Source organism: Trichechus manatus, unplaced genomic scaffold (genome assembly GCF_000243295.1).
Source record: "Trichechus manatus latirostris isolate Lorelei unplaced genomic scaffold, TriManLat1.0 scaffold00060, whole genome shotgun sequence".
Lineage (NCBI taxonomy): Eukaryota > Metazoa > Chordata > Mammalia > Sirenia > Trichechidae > Trichechus > Trichechus manatus.
This window is the reverse complement of record NW_004443996.1, coordinates 1911411-1928264: the sequence shown is the minus strand read 5'-3', so window position 1 is coordinate 1928264 and position 16854 is coordinate 1911411. Positions and strand designations below refer to the sequence as shown.

Genomic DNA, 16854 nt, shown 5'->3' with positions numbered 1-16854 from the left:
ATAGGGAACCCAAGGTTGAGTAAGGATATTGTTGATGTGTTGTGAGATTGTTAACCATTGTCATAAGGCAACATTTGTAGTAACTGTTAAATGAGACACTATTTTGTTCTGTAAGCCTTAATCTTAAGTGAGAATAGCAGCACAATTGGAAGAGCATAGTCAATGCCTCTGAACTGTGCATGTAGAAATTTTTGAAATGGTGTATCTTGGGCTATGTGTATTTTCACCAAAAAAAAAAATTTGAGAAGTTAGAGGGTTGACATGTTGTGTGGTTGTTAACCAATGTCATAAAACAGTATGTATACTACTGTTTCATGAGAAACTATTTGTTCTGTAAACCTTCACCTGAATTACAATTAAAAAAAAAAAGAAACCAAAAGAGACCTGCATTAGCGGAAAAACATACCTTGCTCATGGATGGGTAGACTCAACATTGTGAAAATGTCAGTTCAACCCAAAGTAATCTACAGAAACAATGTAATCATGATCCAAATTCCAATGGCATTTTTTAATGAGATGGAGAAACAAATAACCTACTTCATATGGAAAGGGAAGAGTCCCTGGATAAGTACATCATTACTCAAGAGGAAGAGAAGATCATGTGGGAGGCCTCACGTACCTGATTTTAGAACCTATTATTCTGCTGCGGTAGTCAAAACAGCCTGGTACTTGTACAACAACAGATACATAATCCAGTGGAACAGAATTAAGAAGCCAGACATAAATTCATCCACCCACGAGCAGCTGATATTTGACAAAAGCCCAAAGTCCATTAATTGGGGAAAAGATAGTCTCTTTAACAGATGGTGCTGGCATAACTGGATATCCATCTGCAAACAATTGAAACAAGACCCATACATCACACCATGCACAAAAACTAACTCAAAATGGATCAAAGAAGTAAATATAAAATTGAAAATGATGATGTTCATGGAAGAAAAAATAGGGACAACTGTAGGAACCCTAATACATGGCATAAACAGAATATGAACCATAAGTAACAATGCACAAGCACCAGAAGAGATACTAGATAATTGGGAGCTCCTAAATATCAAACACTTATGCTCATCAAAAGACTTCACCAAAAGATTGAAAAGACAACTTACAGACTGGGAAAAAAAGATTTTGGCTACGAAAAATCCAGTCAGCGTCTAATGTCTAAAATCTACAAGATACTGCAAAACCTCAACAACCAAAAGACAACACTATTAAAAAATGGGCAAAGGATATGAACAAGCACTTCACCAAAGAAGACATTAAGGCAGCTAACAGACACATGAAGAAATGCTCATGATCATTAGCATTTACAGACATGCAGATCAAAACTACAATGAGATATCATCTCACCCCAAAAAGGCTAGCATTAATCCAAAAAATGCAAAATAATAAATGTTGGAGAGGTTGTGGAGAGACTGGAATGCTTATACACTGTTGGTGGGAATGTAAAATGGTACAACCACTTTGGACTTCGATTTGGCACTTCCTCAAGAAGCTAGAAATAGAAGAAGTACCATACCTTCCAGCGATCCTGCTCCTTGGAACATATCCTAGAGAAATAAGAGCCATCACACGAATAGATATATGCACACCCATGTTCGTTGCAGCACTGTTCACAATAGCAAAAAGACAGAAACAACGTAGGTGCCCATCAACGGATGAATGGATAAACAAATTTTGGTATATTCACACAATGGAATACTATGCAATGATAAAGAACAACAATGAACCCGTGAAACATAACATGGAGGAATCTGGAGGTTATTATGCTGAGTGAATTTAGTCAGTCACAAAAGGAAAAATATTGTATACAACCACTATTATAAGAACTCAAGAAAAGGTTTAAACACAGAAGAAAACATTCTTTGATGGTTACTAGGGTGGGGGGGGAGGGTGAGGGTTATTCACTAACTAGATAGTAGACAAGAATTATCTTAGGTGAAGGGAAGGACAGCACTCACTACAGGGGAAGTTAGCACAACTGCACTAAACCAAAGCTAAGAAGTTTCGTGAATACAATCAAACACTTTGAGAGACAGAGTAGCAGGGGTGTGGGTCTGGGGACCATGCTTTCAGGGAACATCTAGGTCAACTGGCATAACAAAGTTTATTAAGAAAATGTTCTGTATCCTACTTTGGTGAGTGGCGTCGGGTCTTAAATGCTTGCAAGCGGCCATGTAAAATGTATCAGTTGGTCCCAACCACCTGGAGTAAAGGATAATGGAGAACACCAAATACACAAGGAAAGTAGTAGCCCAAGAAACAGAAAGGGTAACATAAACCAGAGACTTTATCAGCCTGCGTCCAGAAGAACTAGATGGTGCCCAGCTACCACCAGTGACCGCCCTGACAGGGAACACAACAGAGAGTCCCTGATGGAGCGGGAGAAAGTTGGGGTGCAGAACTCAAATTCTAGTGAAAAAGACCAGACTTAATGGCCTGAGACTGGAGGAACTCTGGAAAGCAAGGCCCCTGGACTCTCTGTCAGTCCAGAACTATAACAATTTCCGAGGCCAACTCTTTATACAAAGATTGGACTGGAGTGTAGGACATAAAATGGTACTCGTGAAGAGTATGCTTCTTAGCTCAAGTAGATACTTGAGACTAAACAGGTAGCTTCTGTCTGGAGGTGAGATGGGAAGGCAGAGAGGGTTAGGAGCTGGTTGAATGGACATGGGAGATCAGGGGTGGAAAGGAGGAGTGTGCTGTCACAGTATAGGGCGAGCAATTAGGGTCACATAACAATGTATGTATAAATTTTTGTATAAAAGACTAACTTGAAATATAAACTTTCACTTAAACTACAATAATAAACAAAAGAAATTAAAAAAAATTAATCTGGGTAAAAGTATATGATTTTTCATAATACTATTTTTGCAACTTCTCAGTAAGTTTGAAATTTTTCAAAATTAAGACTTGAGGGAAAAAATTGAGGTGAATAAACATTACCTGTTTTTTAAGAATGTCAGTTCAAATTCCAGATAGAATGCATGCATTGCTACCTTTATGGAAAGTTGGTAAAAGTTCTATTTTATGAATGCCTATAGTAAAACCAAATAAAAGCATAGTATGATAAGATTTGTAGATTTGTAGCACCTCTCCACATACATTCCTAGTTTTCCATTCATATATTAGCTCTTTGGAATGTACTAAGCCCTGAATTAATGTCTGTGTGTATGTGTGTGTATATATGTGCACACTACCACAATATATACATACACACACCATATTATTATTTAGAGAAAACAGTGGAGCCTTTAAATGTTTAATTGTGACTTAAAGTTACTACAAAAGGCTACATGACGTTCAGATTCATCAGGCAGTGTGCATTCAGCTAAGACTGTAACTATACAAAATATTCTATGAATGAGAGAGCAAGCTTGATTTAGGCCATATGCTACATAGACTTTAACTGCTTCTCATTTGGCAGCTTGCTCTTTGCCTTATGTATATAAGATTACTAGATACATGATCAATTTAGACCCACATTTTCAAATAATCCAACTTATGTGTTTTGTTATAGCTACAGAATGTTCAAAGTAAGCTTGGGATAAACATTAAGATTTTCCATATCCAAGCCCATACTTCTGAATTTAATAATTGCCATCTATTTTCTCATAATAAATGGTTTTTAAATTTGTGCTTTTCAAACTATAATAACAAATCCTGCTATACTGCTCCTCTTAAACTTCAAAAAAACACACCCAATCTGGGTTCAGAAGATAGGGTCTTTCTTAGTATAATATGATTCACTTAAATTTAGTAGTCTTAGATAATTCCAATCCAGGAAAATTGTAGTTTGTACATTTATAAAGAGATTACTGACCCCTAAGGGTGGGTGATGGAAGATGGGTTACTAAATTACACTGATACCCTTGAATGTGATTTCTGCAAATGTTTTATCAGCTCCCTTTCGTTCTTAGCAATAAAGCACATTAAGAAAGTGAAGAACCATAGTTCGATAAAATAAGAGTGCTAAGGTTAAGGATAGTATTGGTATTTAGAGACTAATAGATGGATTTCTTTTATGTCCATTTGAATTACTTTGGGATTTTGGTTTGTAGGCCTATGCTAATTTGTTTGGAACACATCATAATGATATTTGCCATTACTTTTCATGAACCTCATTTCAGTAAACATTCTGTTATTGGATATGTCAGATAAATGTGGTTTGAGGAAGTACTAATTATGCAAAAGTTTGATGAATTAAATATGTAAAATACTGCCTTTGGTCCTATCCATCTTATGCTACCAATCCTTTGAAAAATTATTTAAAGGTCCTTTCCATTTCTGAAATTATGTTTCTACCGCCAGGTTGCCATGATTCAGAGGTCTTTGCCCTCTGTCTATTGCCCTGACAAAGAAAAATAAATAAATAAATAAAGATCGCTCTGATAACCTTAACATTTACAATCAATTTTAAAGGAAAAAAATTACAGAATTTGAGAGTTTTTAACAAAGGAAGTAAAAATTTGACAAATACTTTGTCCAATTAATATTTCCCCATAGTTCATCACTTGTTCTTACATTAACTCAAATTAAGAATATATGTATTCGGTGGAGAGTTTATCAAAAATGTATTTCTCTTTAGTTTTCTCATTGGTAGTGTTGGGATTAAATAAATTAATTAACTATAGTTTTAATGTATGTTACAGACCATATACTGTTTATTGTCTTAGCTTTAGTTTTAATGAACATAAAGCTAAAATAGTGATAAAGAGTTGATATGGAAAAACTGAAATAATTTATTCAGTTTTTGAGGCTTTACTGCATTTTCTACATTATGTTTGTATACTTAAGATTGTGTTGGGTTAGATCTATACTTAATATATAGTTTCATTAAGGAAAGATTTGGTAAGGCTTTTTTCTTTCCCCAAATCCACTGCCCACTTGGCTTATTAGATATATCTTTTTGAAAATGCCATCCGGTTTCTCTCATCTTTCCTGTTGGAATTCTCTTGCAAAGCTAGGAAGCTGGTTCAGTGTAAGGTGTATTCTCTAGATAGATAGAGAGATGATAGATAGATAAATGGATAGATAGGTGGGTAGGTAGATGGATAGATGTCAGAGCATATGGTTACCCAGATTCTACATAGTCTTTTTTTTTTAAAGGATGATATGAGAAGATTATGTTAGTAAAAATATTTCATTAGCTTTAAGGCAGTGAATGTTATTACAGGACAACGCAACATAGGACAATGCAAAGTTTGGGACTACCAAAAGCTCCAGACTGAGACATAAGTCAATTTTTATACACTTAAGAATAGTAAGAATTTTAGGTCAAAAGGCAAAAATGTCTACAGAGATTAAATGCTGCCAAATGCAAACATCAAGAAAATCCCATACTCCTTGGTCACTTGCTTCACATTCAGTTGCCTTCAAAATGCAGGATAAGTTTCTTATACTCAGTGAAGGTGGGAAGAGGTGGTCACCACCCTCCTTTTAGTCATTCTTCTAAACCCAGTAATTAAAAATTAGAGTTGTTTGAAAAAGTTCATAAAGTAAGTCAAAGCTGTTATCAAATCACAGACCACAGGCAAAAACACTTTGAAATCCTTTAATGGGTTTTAAAACATTCTATTCAAGTTTATTTGGAATATGTAATGTATATAACATTAGAATAATACCTAATGTACTGATTAATATTGAATGTGGACTAAAAGGTTTTCAGTTTATATAACAAATATTGACATAATTTCAGTTCTAGTATTGCTGTTTACTGTAGCTGCTGTAATGGTGCAATGCCATACTGAATCATATGGTATAATTTAGTGTCTTCTAAATGTATCTTTCTTTGTCCATGTATTGCTCATCATTTTACAAATTTCAGTTCTGTAATGGTGAGGTAATTCATATCTTGGGTATAGTGCTACAATTATGGAGTGTTTCCATTTTTGGTCAGCAATTGATCTTTCACATTTTTGCATTTTCTGGTATTAATCATGTTTATTGGCCCAATGTTACTATAAAGAATTCTCAGTGTTGCAATGTAGTTACTTTCATTGTTTATTGAGATAGTCCTTCCCTCAACAACATAACAAACTTTAATTATTTTAATTGGAATTTTGAATTTGTGAATGCCAAATTATGTCAACGTACCAACCATAAATTACCTCCATGCTCTTAACCCACTACCATTGAGTTGATTTCAACTCATAGCAGCCCTATAGGACAGAATAGAACTGCCCCATAGGATTTCCAAGGCTGTAATCTTTACAGAAGCAGACTGCCACATATCTCTCCTGCAGAGCGACTGGTGGGTTCGAACTACCTACTTTAACCACTGCACCACTAGGACCCTTAGGAAGTGACTATACAACAGCAAACATCTGAGTGAAAAGAGAGAACAATGGTCTAATCAGAGGAGTGTTACATATTCTCATTTAATACACTACAACAAGATCAAGGGAATGATTTCTGGTTTATTAAGCCATTCTATCAAATTCAACCAAATTTTCTACCTTCTCAGCTTCCATCCATGTTACATGAATGGTTCATAGCAGGGAGTGAACGATTAGCCACTTTTTTCTTCCCCATTTGATTGGAAAAGTTTTGTCCAGACAGGCAGAGCCAGGTATCCCGCAGTATTTACATATGCTGCCAGAGAATCTAGTGTGTCTTTGTTTGGAATTTACCCAGTGGGAAACTGGCCCAAACTCCCAGTTTGGAATTGAGATTAATTTTGACCTCAAGGGAGCTTGAAAGAGTCTCGAGGAGGAGGTGAGGTTGAAAAACCTCTCAGAGATTCTAGCATCAATTGGCTTAAAGATAATTTTAAATTTTGAGAGAGAGGGGTGCCAATTAGTTCTGAAAACATCTCACTGAGAAGTCTATAGCTCTGAAAACTGCTTTTGCAAATGTGGTGTTTGAAAGCAGAAGTGTAAAAATGTTCATGCTTTTTGACCCAGAAATCCCACTCCAGGGAATTACTTGATTCTAAAGTAACAATTCAAGTGAATGTTGTTGTTACAGTGTAATTTATAATGGTGACAAATTTGAAACAAACTCTAAGTCCCATGTAAATTATAGAATGTTAACTCATATTTCCACCATTCAACACAGTAATTACTTTCACTTCTTTGAGATCTCTCACAGGCTTTGTTCATTTGGATACCCATTTTTATATTGCAAACACTCTGCCATGTTGCTTCAGGTTTCATTTTTACAAAGCTTAATGGCTACATAGTAATCTACTGGGTTCCCGTTGCTGTTGAGTCGATTCTGACTCATAGCAACCTCCCATAATGGCAGAATGTTTACAGTATAAAAATGGGTATCCAAATGAACGAAGCCCGTGAGAGATCTCAAAGAAGGGGAAGTAATTACTGTGCTGAATGGTGGAAATATGAGCATGTTAATTTTTTCTACCTTTTTTTAAATTTAAAAATTAGTAAATGTACATATCTTACAGAGTTCTCAGGGATCCCAAGTTTGACACCCACCTTATGCATTTCCCAAATAGAGTTAGGGTTTTAGGCAGCAGATGAGATAGATTCAGACAAGTAGAAGTGCTAATATCACAATTCCAGCCTGGGAATGGGGGCAGAACCACTGACCACTGAATGAATGAACCACATCAAGCAAATAGATGGGGCTGCTCATGCAACTGTTTTGTTTTCTAAAGCCAGCCTATGTGTTACTGCAATGATTGGAATTCAACCCCTTATTCCCCTATTTAAAGTACTATCCTTAGAAGGATGCCCTGGAAATAATTCTGTGGTTACTTCCTTTGTGGTTTTAACTAATGGTTGTGGCCCCCATGAAATATCTATGCCACCGTAGAGCGTTATGATAATATAGTAGCCTGTACTTACGCACACATTACTTCACTCTTTAGCTTGGATGATCAAAGTAAAGTACAATTTTAAATTGGGAGTCAGGGTTTCATGTTTTATCCAGTTTGTTCTTTACAAAAGCCTGCTATGTATGAAGATATTTGCTTTTTGAGGGCTGGATCTGAAAAGGAAAACAATCACTGATCATTTTCTTTTTTTACTAATATTTTTCATGTTATCATGCTCTTATAAATGAATGCATTCTTTTTGAGTGAACAATAATTGTTCTTCTTACAAATATAGTGTATATATATGTTAGAGGGTGGGAATAGGAGGCAGTAGTGGGCAGTCTTCAACATATAGGTGCTTCCAAAAGCTATTCATTATTATTCCAGGTTTGCTTAGACCACTTGTAAGGCAAGAGGGTCCATGTTATTAATGAGAACAGTTTAGTCTTCCCAGGGGGAGCTTAAATCCCAAACATATTGAGAGCTTTTGAAACCATTATGAAAATGAGGTACCATGTTCAATAATACATTTCTAAGAGATAGTACTAATGATTACAATCCTTAAAAAAGGTTTTCTTATGGAAAGTTGTCACATTGTGATTTGTTCATATGACTTTTTCAGGTGGCAGTGAATCCTCCTGGGATAAGGATAAGATGCAGTCTCCTCTTGCTGCTCCTGCACCCCAACATGGAATTGCTCATGCAGCCCTGGCTGGCCAGCCAGGACTTGGGGGTGCTCCCACCCTCAATCCACTGCAGCAGAACCACCTGTTGACCAATAGTATGTATACTGTCCTTCCAAAAATGAAGGGTGTTGAGAAAAATACCATTCAAGATCCACTAATCCACTAGATACCTTGAGCTTGAAGGGCTAGTAAAGAGTGGTTCACAGAGTGTAGGTATCTTTGGAGGCCATGTAGCAGAGTAGTTAGGAATGTTGACTAAAGTCACATTGACCTGGGTTTGAATTTCATATCTTCCACTGTTTGAAGAAATTGCCTAACTTTCCCATGTCTCAGTTTCCACAGCTATGAAATAGGGATAATAATACACCCACTTATTAAGGTTATTGTAAGGGCTAAAAATGATCAAGAAAAATCTGTTAATGGTGGCGAGCATATAGTTAAGTACTGTATAAATTTTAACTATTATTATTACTCAGTAAGCAGACTACGGCTAATATATACAACTTGAAGTTTAGATGATATTTTTATGGCCTTTAAAGGCTCAAAAGTCTGCAACAATGCAGGACTTGTATATATTACTTGGCTAACATTCTACTTTTCTTACAAACAGGAAATTCAGGAGGGAGTTCCATTACTCCATTCCCTGAGACTTTCTTTTTCCCACTAAATGCTGGGATTAAGGCAGCAGAGGGATTCAGAGATATTTTTATGTGATGTCCCAAATATTAAAGAAATTTATCAGTTGTTAAGCATATAAAAATAAGATATGGTGTCTTACTTTAAAGAGGTTATAATCTCAAGAGTGAAACATCCCATACAAAATGAAATGTTAAGGAAAGCAAATAAAATGAATGCTAGAAAATGTATAAATATTATGTTATGAGAAGTCAAGGAATGACTAATTGAGGTAGACCTGTGCCTTAAAAGAGAAGGAATTTTACCATAGGCAAATAAATGGGGTTAGAGAGGCAGATTCCAGAGGGAGGCATCAACATGAGTGGAGGCTGAGGTGAATTAAAGCTGTAAAGTGCTGCAAAAAGTCTAGTGGTGTTAGAGTAGTATAATGAGATAACAAAAGTAGTATAATGAGATATCAAAGCTAGAAAGGTAATTTGGGATGAAGTCAAAGAATTTGGATTTTATTCTGGAGAGAGAAAGTAGTCACTGAAAGTTTTAAAATTGGGATAGAGGGGCAAATAAAAGGGCATAGGAAGAAAAAATAGGAAGACAAGTTACAGGCGAGAAAGGATGCCTGCCTGAACAAGGGCAGTCACTGTAGGAATTGCAAGACAGTATAGAGGTCAACATGAATTAGATATAATGAATGTGGGATTTAGAGGGAGGATTAGAGGATGACTTAAATTTGTAGCCTTAGTGGCTAGGAGGAGGTGGTGCCATGCACTGAAATAAAAATGATAGGAATTGCTAGAGTACCAAGATGCATTATAAATGATGCTTATAACCATCTGTGTGATGTCTTTGAGGTTGGCAGGAAAGAGGTGACCCATTTTGGTGATTTATTAAAAGGATTTGTTTTCATTTCCATACTATTAAAAGTCTCTGTACATTTCCGGCATGAGACTAAATGAGCCAGATTGCTGGAGTGTTGTGTACTATTGATGGCTGTTAATTTAATGTTTTCAGCTTGGAGAAAAGGTTGACTTACATAATTCAGTATTTGCATATGCTTTGCACATGGAACTCATGTGGGGTCTACTCTTAAACTGGCCTGTAATGTAAATTTTAGATTGGAGTCTAGGCATTATAGTCAACTGATGGTTAGTTATTGCAGGTCATGATCTGAAAGTGTGATTTTTAAGTCCTTCATTGATGAATTATATCTTAAAACTGTCAATGAGCTGTTAAATTCTGTTTGTAGTTTGCATTTAGTTTGCATGTCAATTGGACTTTAAGTAAGCATGTGACTTGATATAGCCAGATGGTGTCTGGGTGAAGCTGAAAATCTTTGGAGAATGAGGAAAGATTATTACACTGTTAGAGGGAACAAAGGCTTATTTAAGCATTTGAGAGGAATGTTTGCATTGTTTTAACTAAACGGAGGCACTGATGGCTACTTTTCACCCAGTTTCATCAATTTGTAACTAAAACACTATGTGCTCAAAGAAGAACTAAAATCTATAATTATCTTGGGTTTGTGGGGAAGGAGAGTCTTACATAGAAACCTACTTAGGTCATAGATGTTTTCCTATTATGTTCTGCATAAAATGAAAGTTTTAGGGGAAAGATAAATAGCAATTAATTTAATATATGTTATACAGTAAACTTGCAAAACCCAGAACCTGTGTAAAGCAGAAACCTGTCAGAGGAGGAAAACTCAAATATTTTCCACTAAAACAAGTGATAATTAAATAATCACAGGAATTAAATTAATAATTAAGGAATTAAATTAATAAAATTAATAATCACAGGAAAATACTTTATAACCAGTAAGTTATGTCTGGTAGATTGCTCTTAAAAAGAATTTGTAGGTAGTAAGCCATAAGTTAGCATCAATAAAGTTTAAAATACTTTATTGATAGTCTCTGGGGATTTGGAATCAAAGGAAGAAGAGAAAATATTCTCTTTCTGGGGTTCCACACAAAATTTAAGTTTCCAGTTTTGTTTTGATCCTTGTGTAATTCTGATAACAGTGCATTTTGTGGTTGTCTTTCTCAGAAACATTGGTGACTGATGTGTCCTTCATTTAGGAGTTCCTTTAATTGAGATGATCACTTTAGTGTTATATGAGACCTGTCATATTTGGAAGCTTGTTTTATTGAACTGTGCTGCCTTTGAATTTTCTTGTCAAAAGCTTTAAACCATCCATCATAATCTGGAGATAGACCTCAAATAAATTAACACTACTTCCTCCTTCTAGCCTCATTTTTTGTCCTAAAAACATTTTGAGTGTATGTCTTTATTACTGCTGCTGTTGTCTTGAGGAATGAGATTTAGGGGATCTCAATATACTTCCTATGGATTAACTGTCGTTTTCTTGCTGTTGTGATATGGGAAGCATGAAAAAGTGAAAAGATAGCAAAGAGGAAAAATGGCTGTTATCAATAGTTGATAATTGTGTGTAGGGCCAATGTAAACTTTGCCAATCATGGAATTTCCCTAGTCAATAATAATTTAGAAAAATTGTAAGCAATGATATTCTAGAATACCTGTTAAAGATTACTGGTTCCTGGGCTTCTGTCCAAAATAGGGAAAATAGGGAAAGAGTACTGTAGAGGTAATGGATTTAAGTACATTTTTAAATGCTATCGTTTACTTAGTAGGCATGTTAACATCTATAATGTCAGGCTAACTGTCCCTGTCCTCTGCTTAAGAGGAGGTTTGTCTCACAAATCCCATAATAATCAACTATTTTGTGACTTTTACATGATGACATATCTGTGGCTGCTGCAAATGGAATGTGGATAATACTTGAACGATATTCTTTAAGAGATTTAAAATGTCTGAAAAACATTATTTCACCTTGCACAAGAAAATAAATGGAATTCCAGATACTACTTAACAATACCGATATTTGTTTTTGGACAGGGAAATGGATTTGTATTTAGATAGAGAAATTATTTCTTGTTGTCAAAGATTTCAAATCAGAGTTATAAATGTTAATTTTAGAGATTTATAATTAAAAGGTCATAACATATTCCAAATCTTGTTTTCTTCTGAAGCTTGAAGAATCAACATAGCAATATATTATAACTATTAAAAAGAATATTACTTTCTACTTTTAACAACTGTGATGTTTATATTAAAGATTTTTGTTTGTTTTTATGGATAAAAATGTTGCATCTTTTAAATATTTGGGGGATGTGAGCAAGAACATGGTATATTTATAAATAAAAATCTGTGGATATAGGAATATTTAAAAAAATTATAAAACATTGAACAATCCCATAGGTTACATTAATTGCCCAAAGAGATATTAGAATATAGTAAGGCTTGTTTTTTTGAAAAAGCCAACAAGAATGAAATTGGGTACTTTTTTTTAAATCTATCTCATATCATCAATTTTGATATGATTTCCTTTGTCCAAATAATATGAGTAACAATTTTCATATGTACTGTTTCTTTTAGGACTGGATCTGCCATTTATGATGATGCCTCATCCCCTACTTCCAGTCAGCTTACCTCCTGCATCAGTTGCCATGGCAATGAATCAGATGAACCATCTCAATACTATTGCCAACATGGCTGCTGCAGCCCAGATTCACAGTCCACTCTCCAGAGCTGGGGCCTCTGTTATAAAGGTAAGAATCATGATTTATAAGAGAACAAAGGTATTATTTAATGTAAATTATGATAAAATATTAGCAATACTACTTTATCTTCAACAGTAACACTCAGCTCATTGGCTCAGTTGGTTAGTATGCAGTATTGATGAGTTTGGTTTCTGACTAGGCCTGTTAAGCTTTTTTAGTTCGTTTGTTTATTTGTTTTCATTCCATGGCCACAGATTACACCTTTAATTCTAGCTTCCTGTCTGCGAATATATGTACAATGTGTGGGAGGTGTGGCAAGTCCAATAACAGAGTAGAAGAATGTGCAAAAACCATTCCGATTGCTGGAGTGAAAGAAAGTAAACACTGCATCATCTTTGTATTTTAGAGATAATTAATTGTGGGGTAGTATCAACCATACTGGAGCCCTGGTAGTGCAGTGGTTAAGAGCTATGGAGAGTCAGGGCTACTAACCAAAATGTCGGCAGTTCGAATACACCAACCACTCCTTGGAAACCATATGGGGCAGTTCTACTCTGTCCTATGGGTCGCTATGAGTCAGAATTGACTCGACAGCAATGGGTTTGGTTTTCATCAACCATACAGGTCTTGTAGTCAGACAGACCCAGGTTCCAATTCTGGTTCTCTCATTTATTAGCAGAATGACCTTGGGTATGCCACTTAACCCACCTGAACTTGTTTATTCATCTGTAAAATGAAGGTCATTGTAATAAACAATCCCACTATTATACTGGCTGTCTGGAGACAATGTAAGATATACATTAAAAACTGTGAAGCATTAAATGTTTATTATCACTTATATCATTATTAGAATAATATTTTTCAAAAAATTCATCACCACTGTATAATGAAACACAAAGGAGATTTTATAATTCCTTCTTTTGTGCTGCCTTTGCCTTTCCTCTATGAGTTTGGCATATGGCCTCCCTGTTCTATCTGCAAGTATCATGTGAGCTAGGCTTTTGAGTAATTTTTTTTGGTGAGAAGATGATATAAAGGTGTAGAAGGATCCTAAGAGTATAGTTTGGCAAAGGAGAGGGTCAGTGAAAAAGAGGAAGACCCTCAACAAGATGAATTGACACAGTGGCTGCAACAATGGACTCAAACATAGCAACGACCGTGAGAATGACACAGGACCAGGCAACGTTTCATCCTTTTGTACACAGGGTCGCTATGAGTCAGAACCAACTCTACCTAACAACAAGAGAATAGTTAGTTAATCAGAGTGACCCATTAATTTGTTCCTTTGTTCCTTCATTCAGTCAACAAATATTATACTCTTGATGCATACATGTCATTGTATTAGGCAATATCAGAGAAATCTAGATAAACAAGACATAATTCCTGTCTTCCAGGACCTCACAAATTAAACTGGAGGCAAACAAGTACCCATTTAATGTGTCCTAACAAGACAGAATGTGATGGACACCACAAGAGGATCACCAATTATTATAGAAGTTCAGAGGAAAAAAAGATGATACCCAGCTTTTGAAGGGATCAGGAAAGGCATTACATGTGATGGATTTGAACTGGGCCTTGACATATTGATATGAATTTAATAGATAGACATTGGGGTGAAGGAAGCAAAGGCAGAGGAAATGTGAGATTTTAGACTTGTTTGTTACGTTTTAAAATTAACTTCCAGTTTTGGGAGCCTCTAAAACACTGAAGAAAATTGAAAACAACCTTTGTAGGAAAAGGAAAGCAAACTTGATAATTTTTATTCAGCTCCATATATATTTCCAAGTCCAAATGGAAGAGTGCTTCCTGTAAAAATTGTGGCCTTTAGTGGGTTAGTCTATCCTAGCTTATGAAAGACCTGTTTTTTGAATATTTGACTAGGGTGCAAACTGGGAGTAAGGGTTGTCTTTGAGAGACAAATCACGTGTTAAAAGATAAAATAAGTTTCCCATGATTTTGAAATTAAGTGGCTACTAAGTAAATGTGACCCTGCACACATTTTGGGAAATTCTCTTAAGAAACAAAACACAACCTAAAGAAATGGCATTACCATACTTACTTTGAAATGATGAACAAATACTCTCAACAAAGGCATACTTTTGACTCTTTAAAAGTACATTTGGAGGAGTTCCGGCACAATGGCGCTCTAGGCAGAAGCACCACGCCGTCCCTCCACAGCAAAGATCCAAAAAACTAAGCCGAATAGAGAATACAACAATCCTGATACCCTAAAACATCAAATGAAGAGATAAAGAACTCAGCCAAGCAACAAATGGAGTGAGAAAACTGACAGAGAATGGAGAGCGAGGAGAGATTCATGCAGAGGTGCCCTACCAGCTAACGCAGCACATATCTGCCATCTTGGACTCCTATTGGATACCATCAAACGGGGTATGAGAAATCAGCCTCACGGAGTGTCCAGCGGGAGACAAAACAACCGGTAATTTGCGATATACGCTTTCCCATCCCCACCCTTCTTCACCCCAGCTCGGCCTCCTCTGCTTCCCGCAGCCACAATCTCTTGACTGGAAAACACCGGCTGCTTGGATTCCACACACCCGAACGGGCCGGCTCTCTGAGTGCCATTTGTTGGCTGCTGGTGTTGCTTTCTTTCCGCTTCTTTTGATTTCTTCCTTACCTCTCACCACCTCCCCCTCCTTTCACTCAAATACCTGGCTCCGTGTGCCATCTTTGCTTCTTCCTGAGGGGCTGCAGAGCTCCGGTAATTTGTGATATATGCTTTCCCACTCCCTACCCTTCTTCACCCACACTCGGCCCCTCTGCTTCCTACGGACACAGTCTCTTGCCGAGAAACACCAGCCTGCACTAGCTAGCTCTCTGAGTTCCATTTGTTGGCTGCTAGTATTGCTTTTTTTTCTGCTTCTTTTGATTTCTTCCTTACCTCTAACCACCTCCCCCTCCTTTCACTCAAATGCCTGGCTCCGTGCACCATCTTTGCTTCTTCCTGAGGGGCTGTGGAGCTGCTTCCTGGTCTGGGCTGCTCCGCTGGTGGGATCCCAGGGATTTTGTTCGTTTGTTTGTTTTGAATTGTTTGTTTGTTTTCTTTTCCTTTTCTTGAGTTGGGAGCCCCGTCTGGCCAGGTGGTGTTGTGTGGCAAGGAGACTTACCCCTCGGCTTGCACAGGCATGCAGAGGGATCCCTGAGGACATTTCTTTTTTTGTTGATTTTTTTTTCTGTTTTTTTTGGGGGCCTTTCTTGTTCTTTTTTTTTAATTTGTTTTGTTTCCTTTTCCCTCTTTTTCCCTTTTTGTCTTTCTTCATTCCTCAGTTTCTCGTCTCCCTATATCTTCCTTCACTTTCTGTTCCCGGAATACCTGGCGTTGTATATCTCTACGCCTTCTAGCCAGGCTGTACTGCAACACCTGAGAGCAACTTTCCCAGACCTCATAGCTGCACCAGTGGGATCCCTGGGAACTTTGCAGTTCTTTAACCTTTCCAATTTTTATTTATTCATTCTTTACTTTTCTTTTCCTCCTCTTCCCCTTTCTGTTTTTCTCCATTTCATAGTCTCTCATCTCTCCACTCCAACAGCAAACTCACATAGCATTCCTTTTTGTTTGTTTGTTTGTATGCTTTTGGCTCCTGTTCCTCTCTCCTCACTCCCATATCCATCTTAGCTCCACACATTACAATATCCACGCTGCATACTGCCTACCTGCACTGTACGCTTGACATCACACCACCAAGCAGCACAGGAATGGCCTACAGGAACCTGCCCTGCACTGATTACTGACCCGCTCTGGTGGCTGTAGTAAGTGCCACAAACAACCCTATCCAGTAACTCCTCTTCAGCTAGACCTGCCCTGCCGTACCATATCTGAGTGACTGACCCTGCCAATCGGAGAAGGAGGCAAAAAGTATTGTGCCCACAGACGGAGCAAACAACAAAGAACACACAGTCTGCCTGCTCAGACATAGTCAAATTTTTTTTAAAAAAGAGACAAAACAAACAAATCTACAATCAATAAACAAGAAAAATAACTACTGAATGCCCGGAAGACAGCAGACAATATCAAAACATTTATAAAAACAGGACAGGATGGTTCCAGTAGGCATCCAAAATAAAACACCAGTTGACACTCCAGTGGAAGAAAATGCACTAGAACTACGTGATAGGGAATTCAAATCTCTAAAACTCAGAATTCTCCAAGAGCTGA

At 36.8% G+C, this 16854-nt stretch overlaps 1 protein-coding gene across 2 annotated transcripts in view; it reads left to right on the top strand.

Annotated features, from left to right (window-relative positions):
- The window catches only part of DACH2 (dachshund family transcription factor 2), a 741876-nt gene that overhangs the window by 585478 nt on the left and 139544 nt on the right, over positions 1-16854 (top strand). For both annotated transcript variants that reach the window (XM_004378871.1, XM_004378870.1), the window contains 2 exons: positions 8403-8561; positions 12553-12725. In XM_004378871.1, the coding sequence (XP_004378928.1) occupies positions 8403-8561; positions 12553-12725 (332 nt within the window). The remainder of the gene's footprint in view (positions 1-8402; positions 8562-12552; positions 12726-16854) is intronic.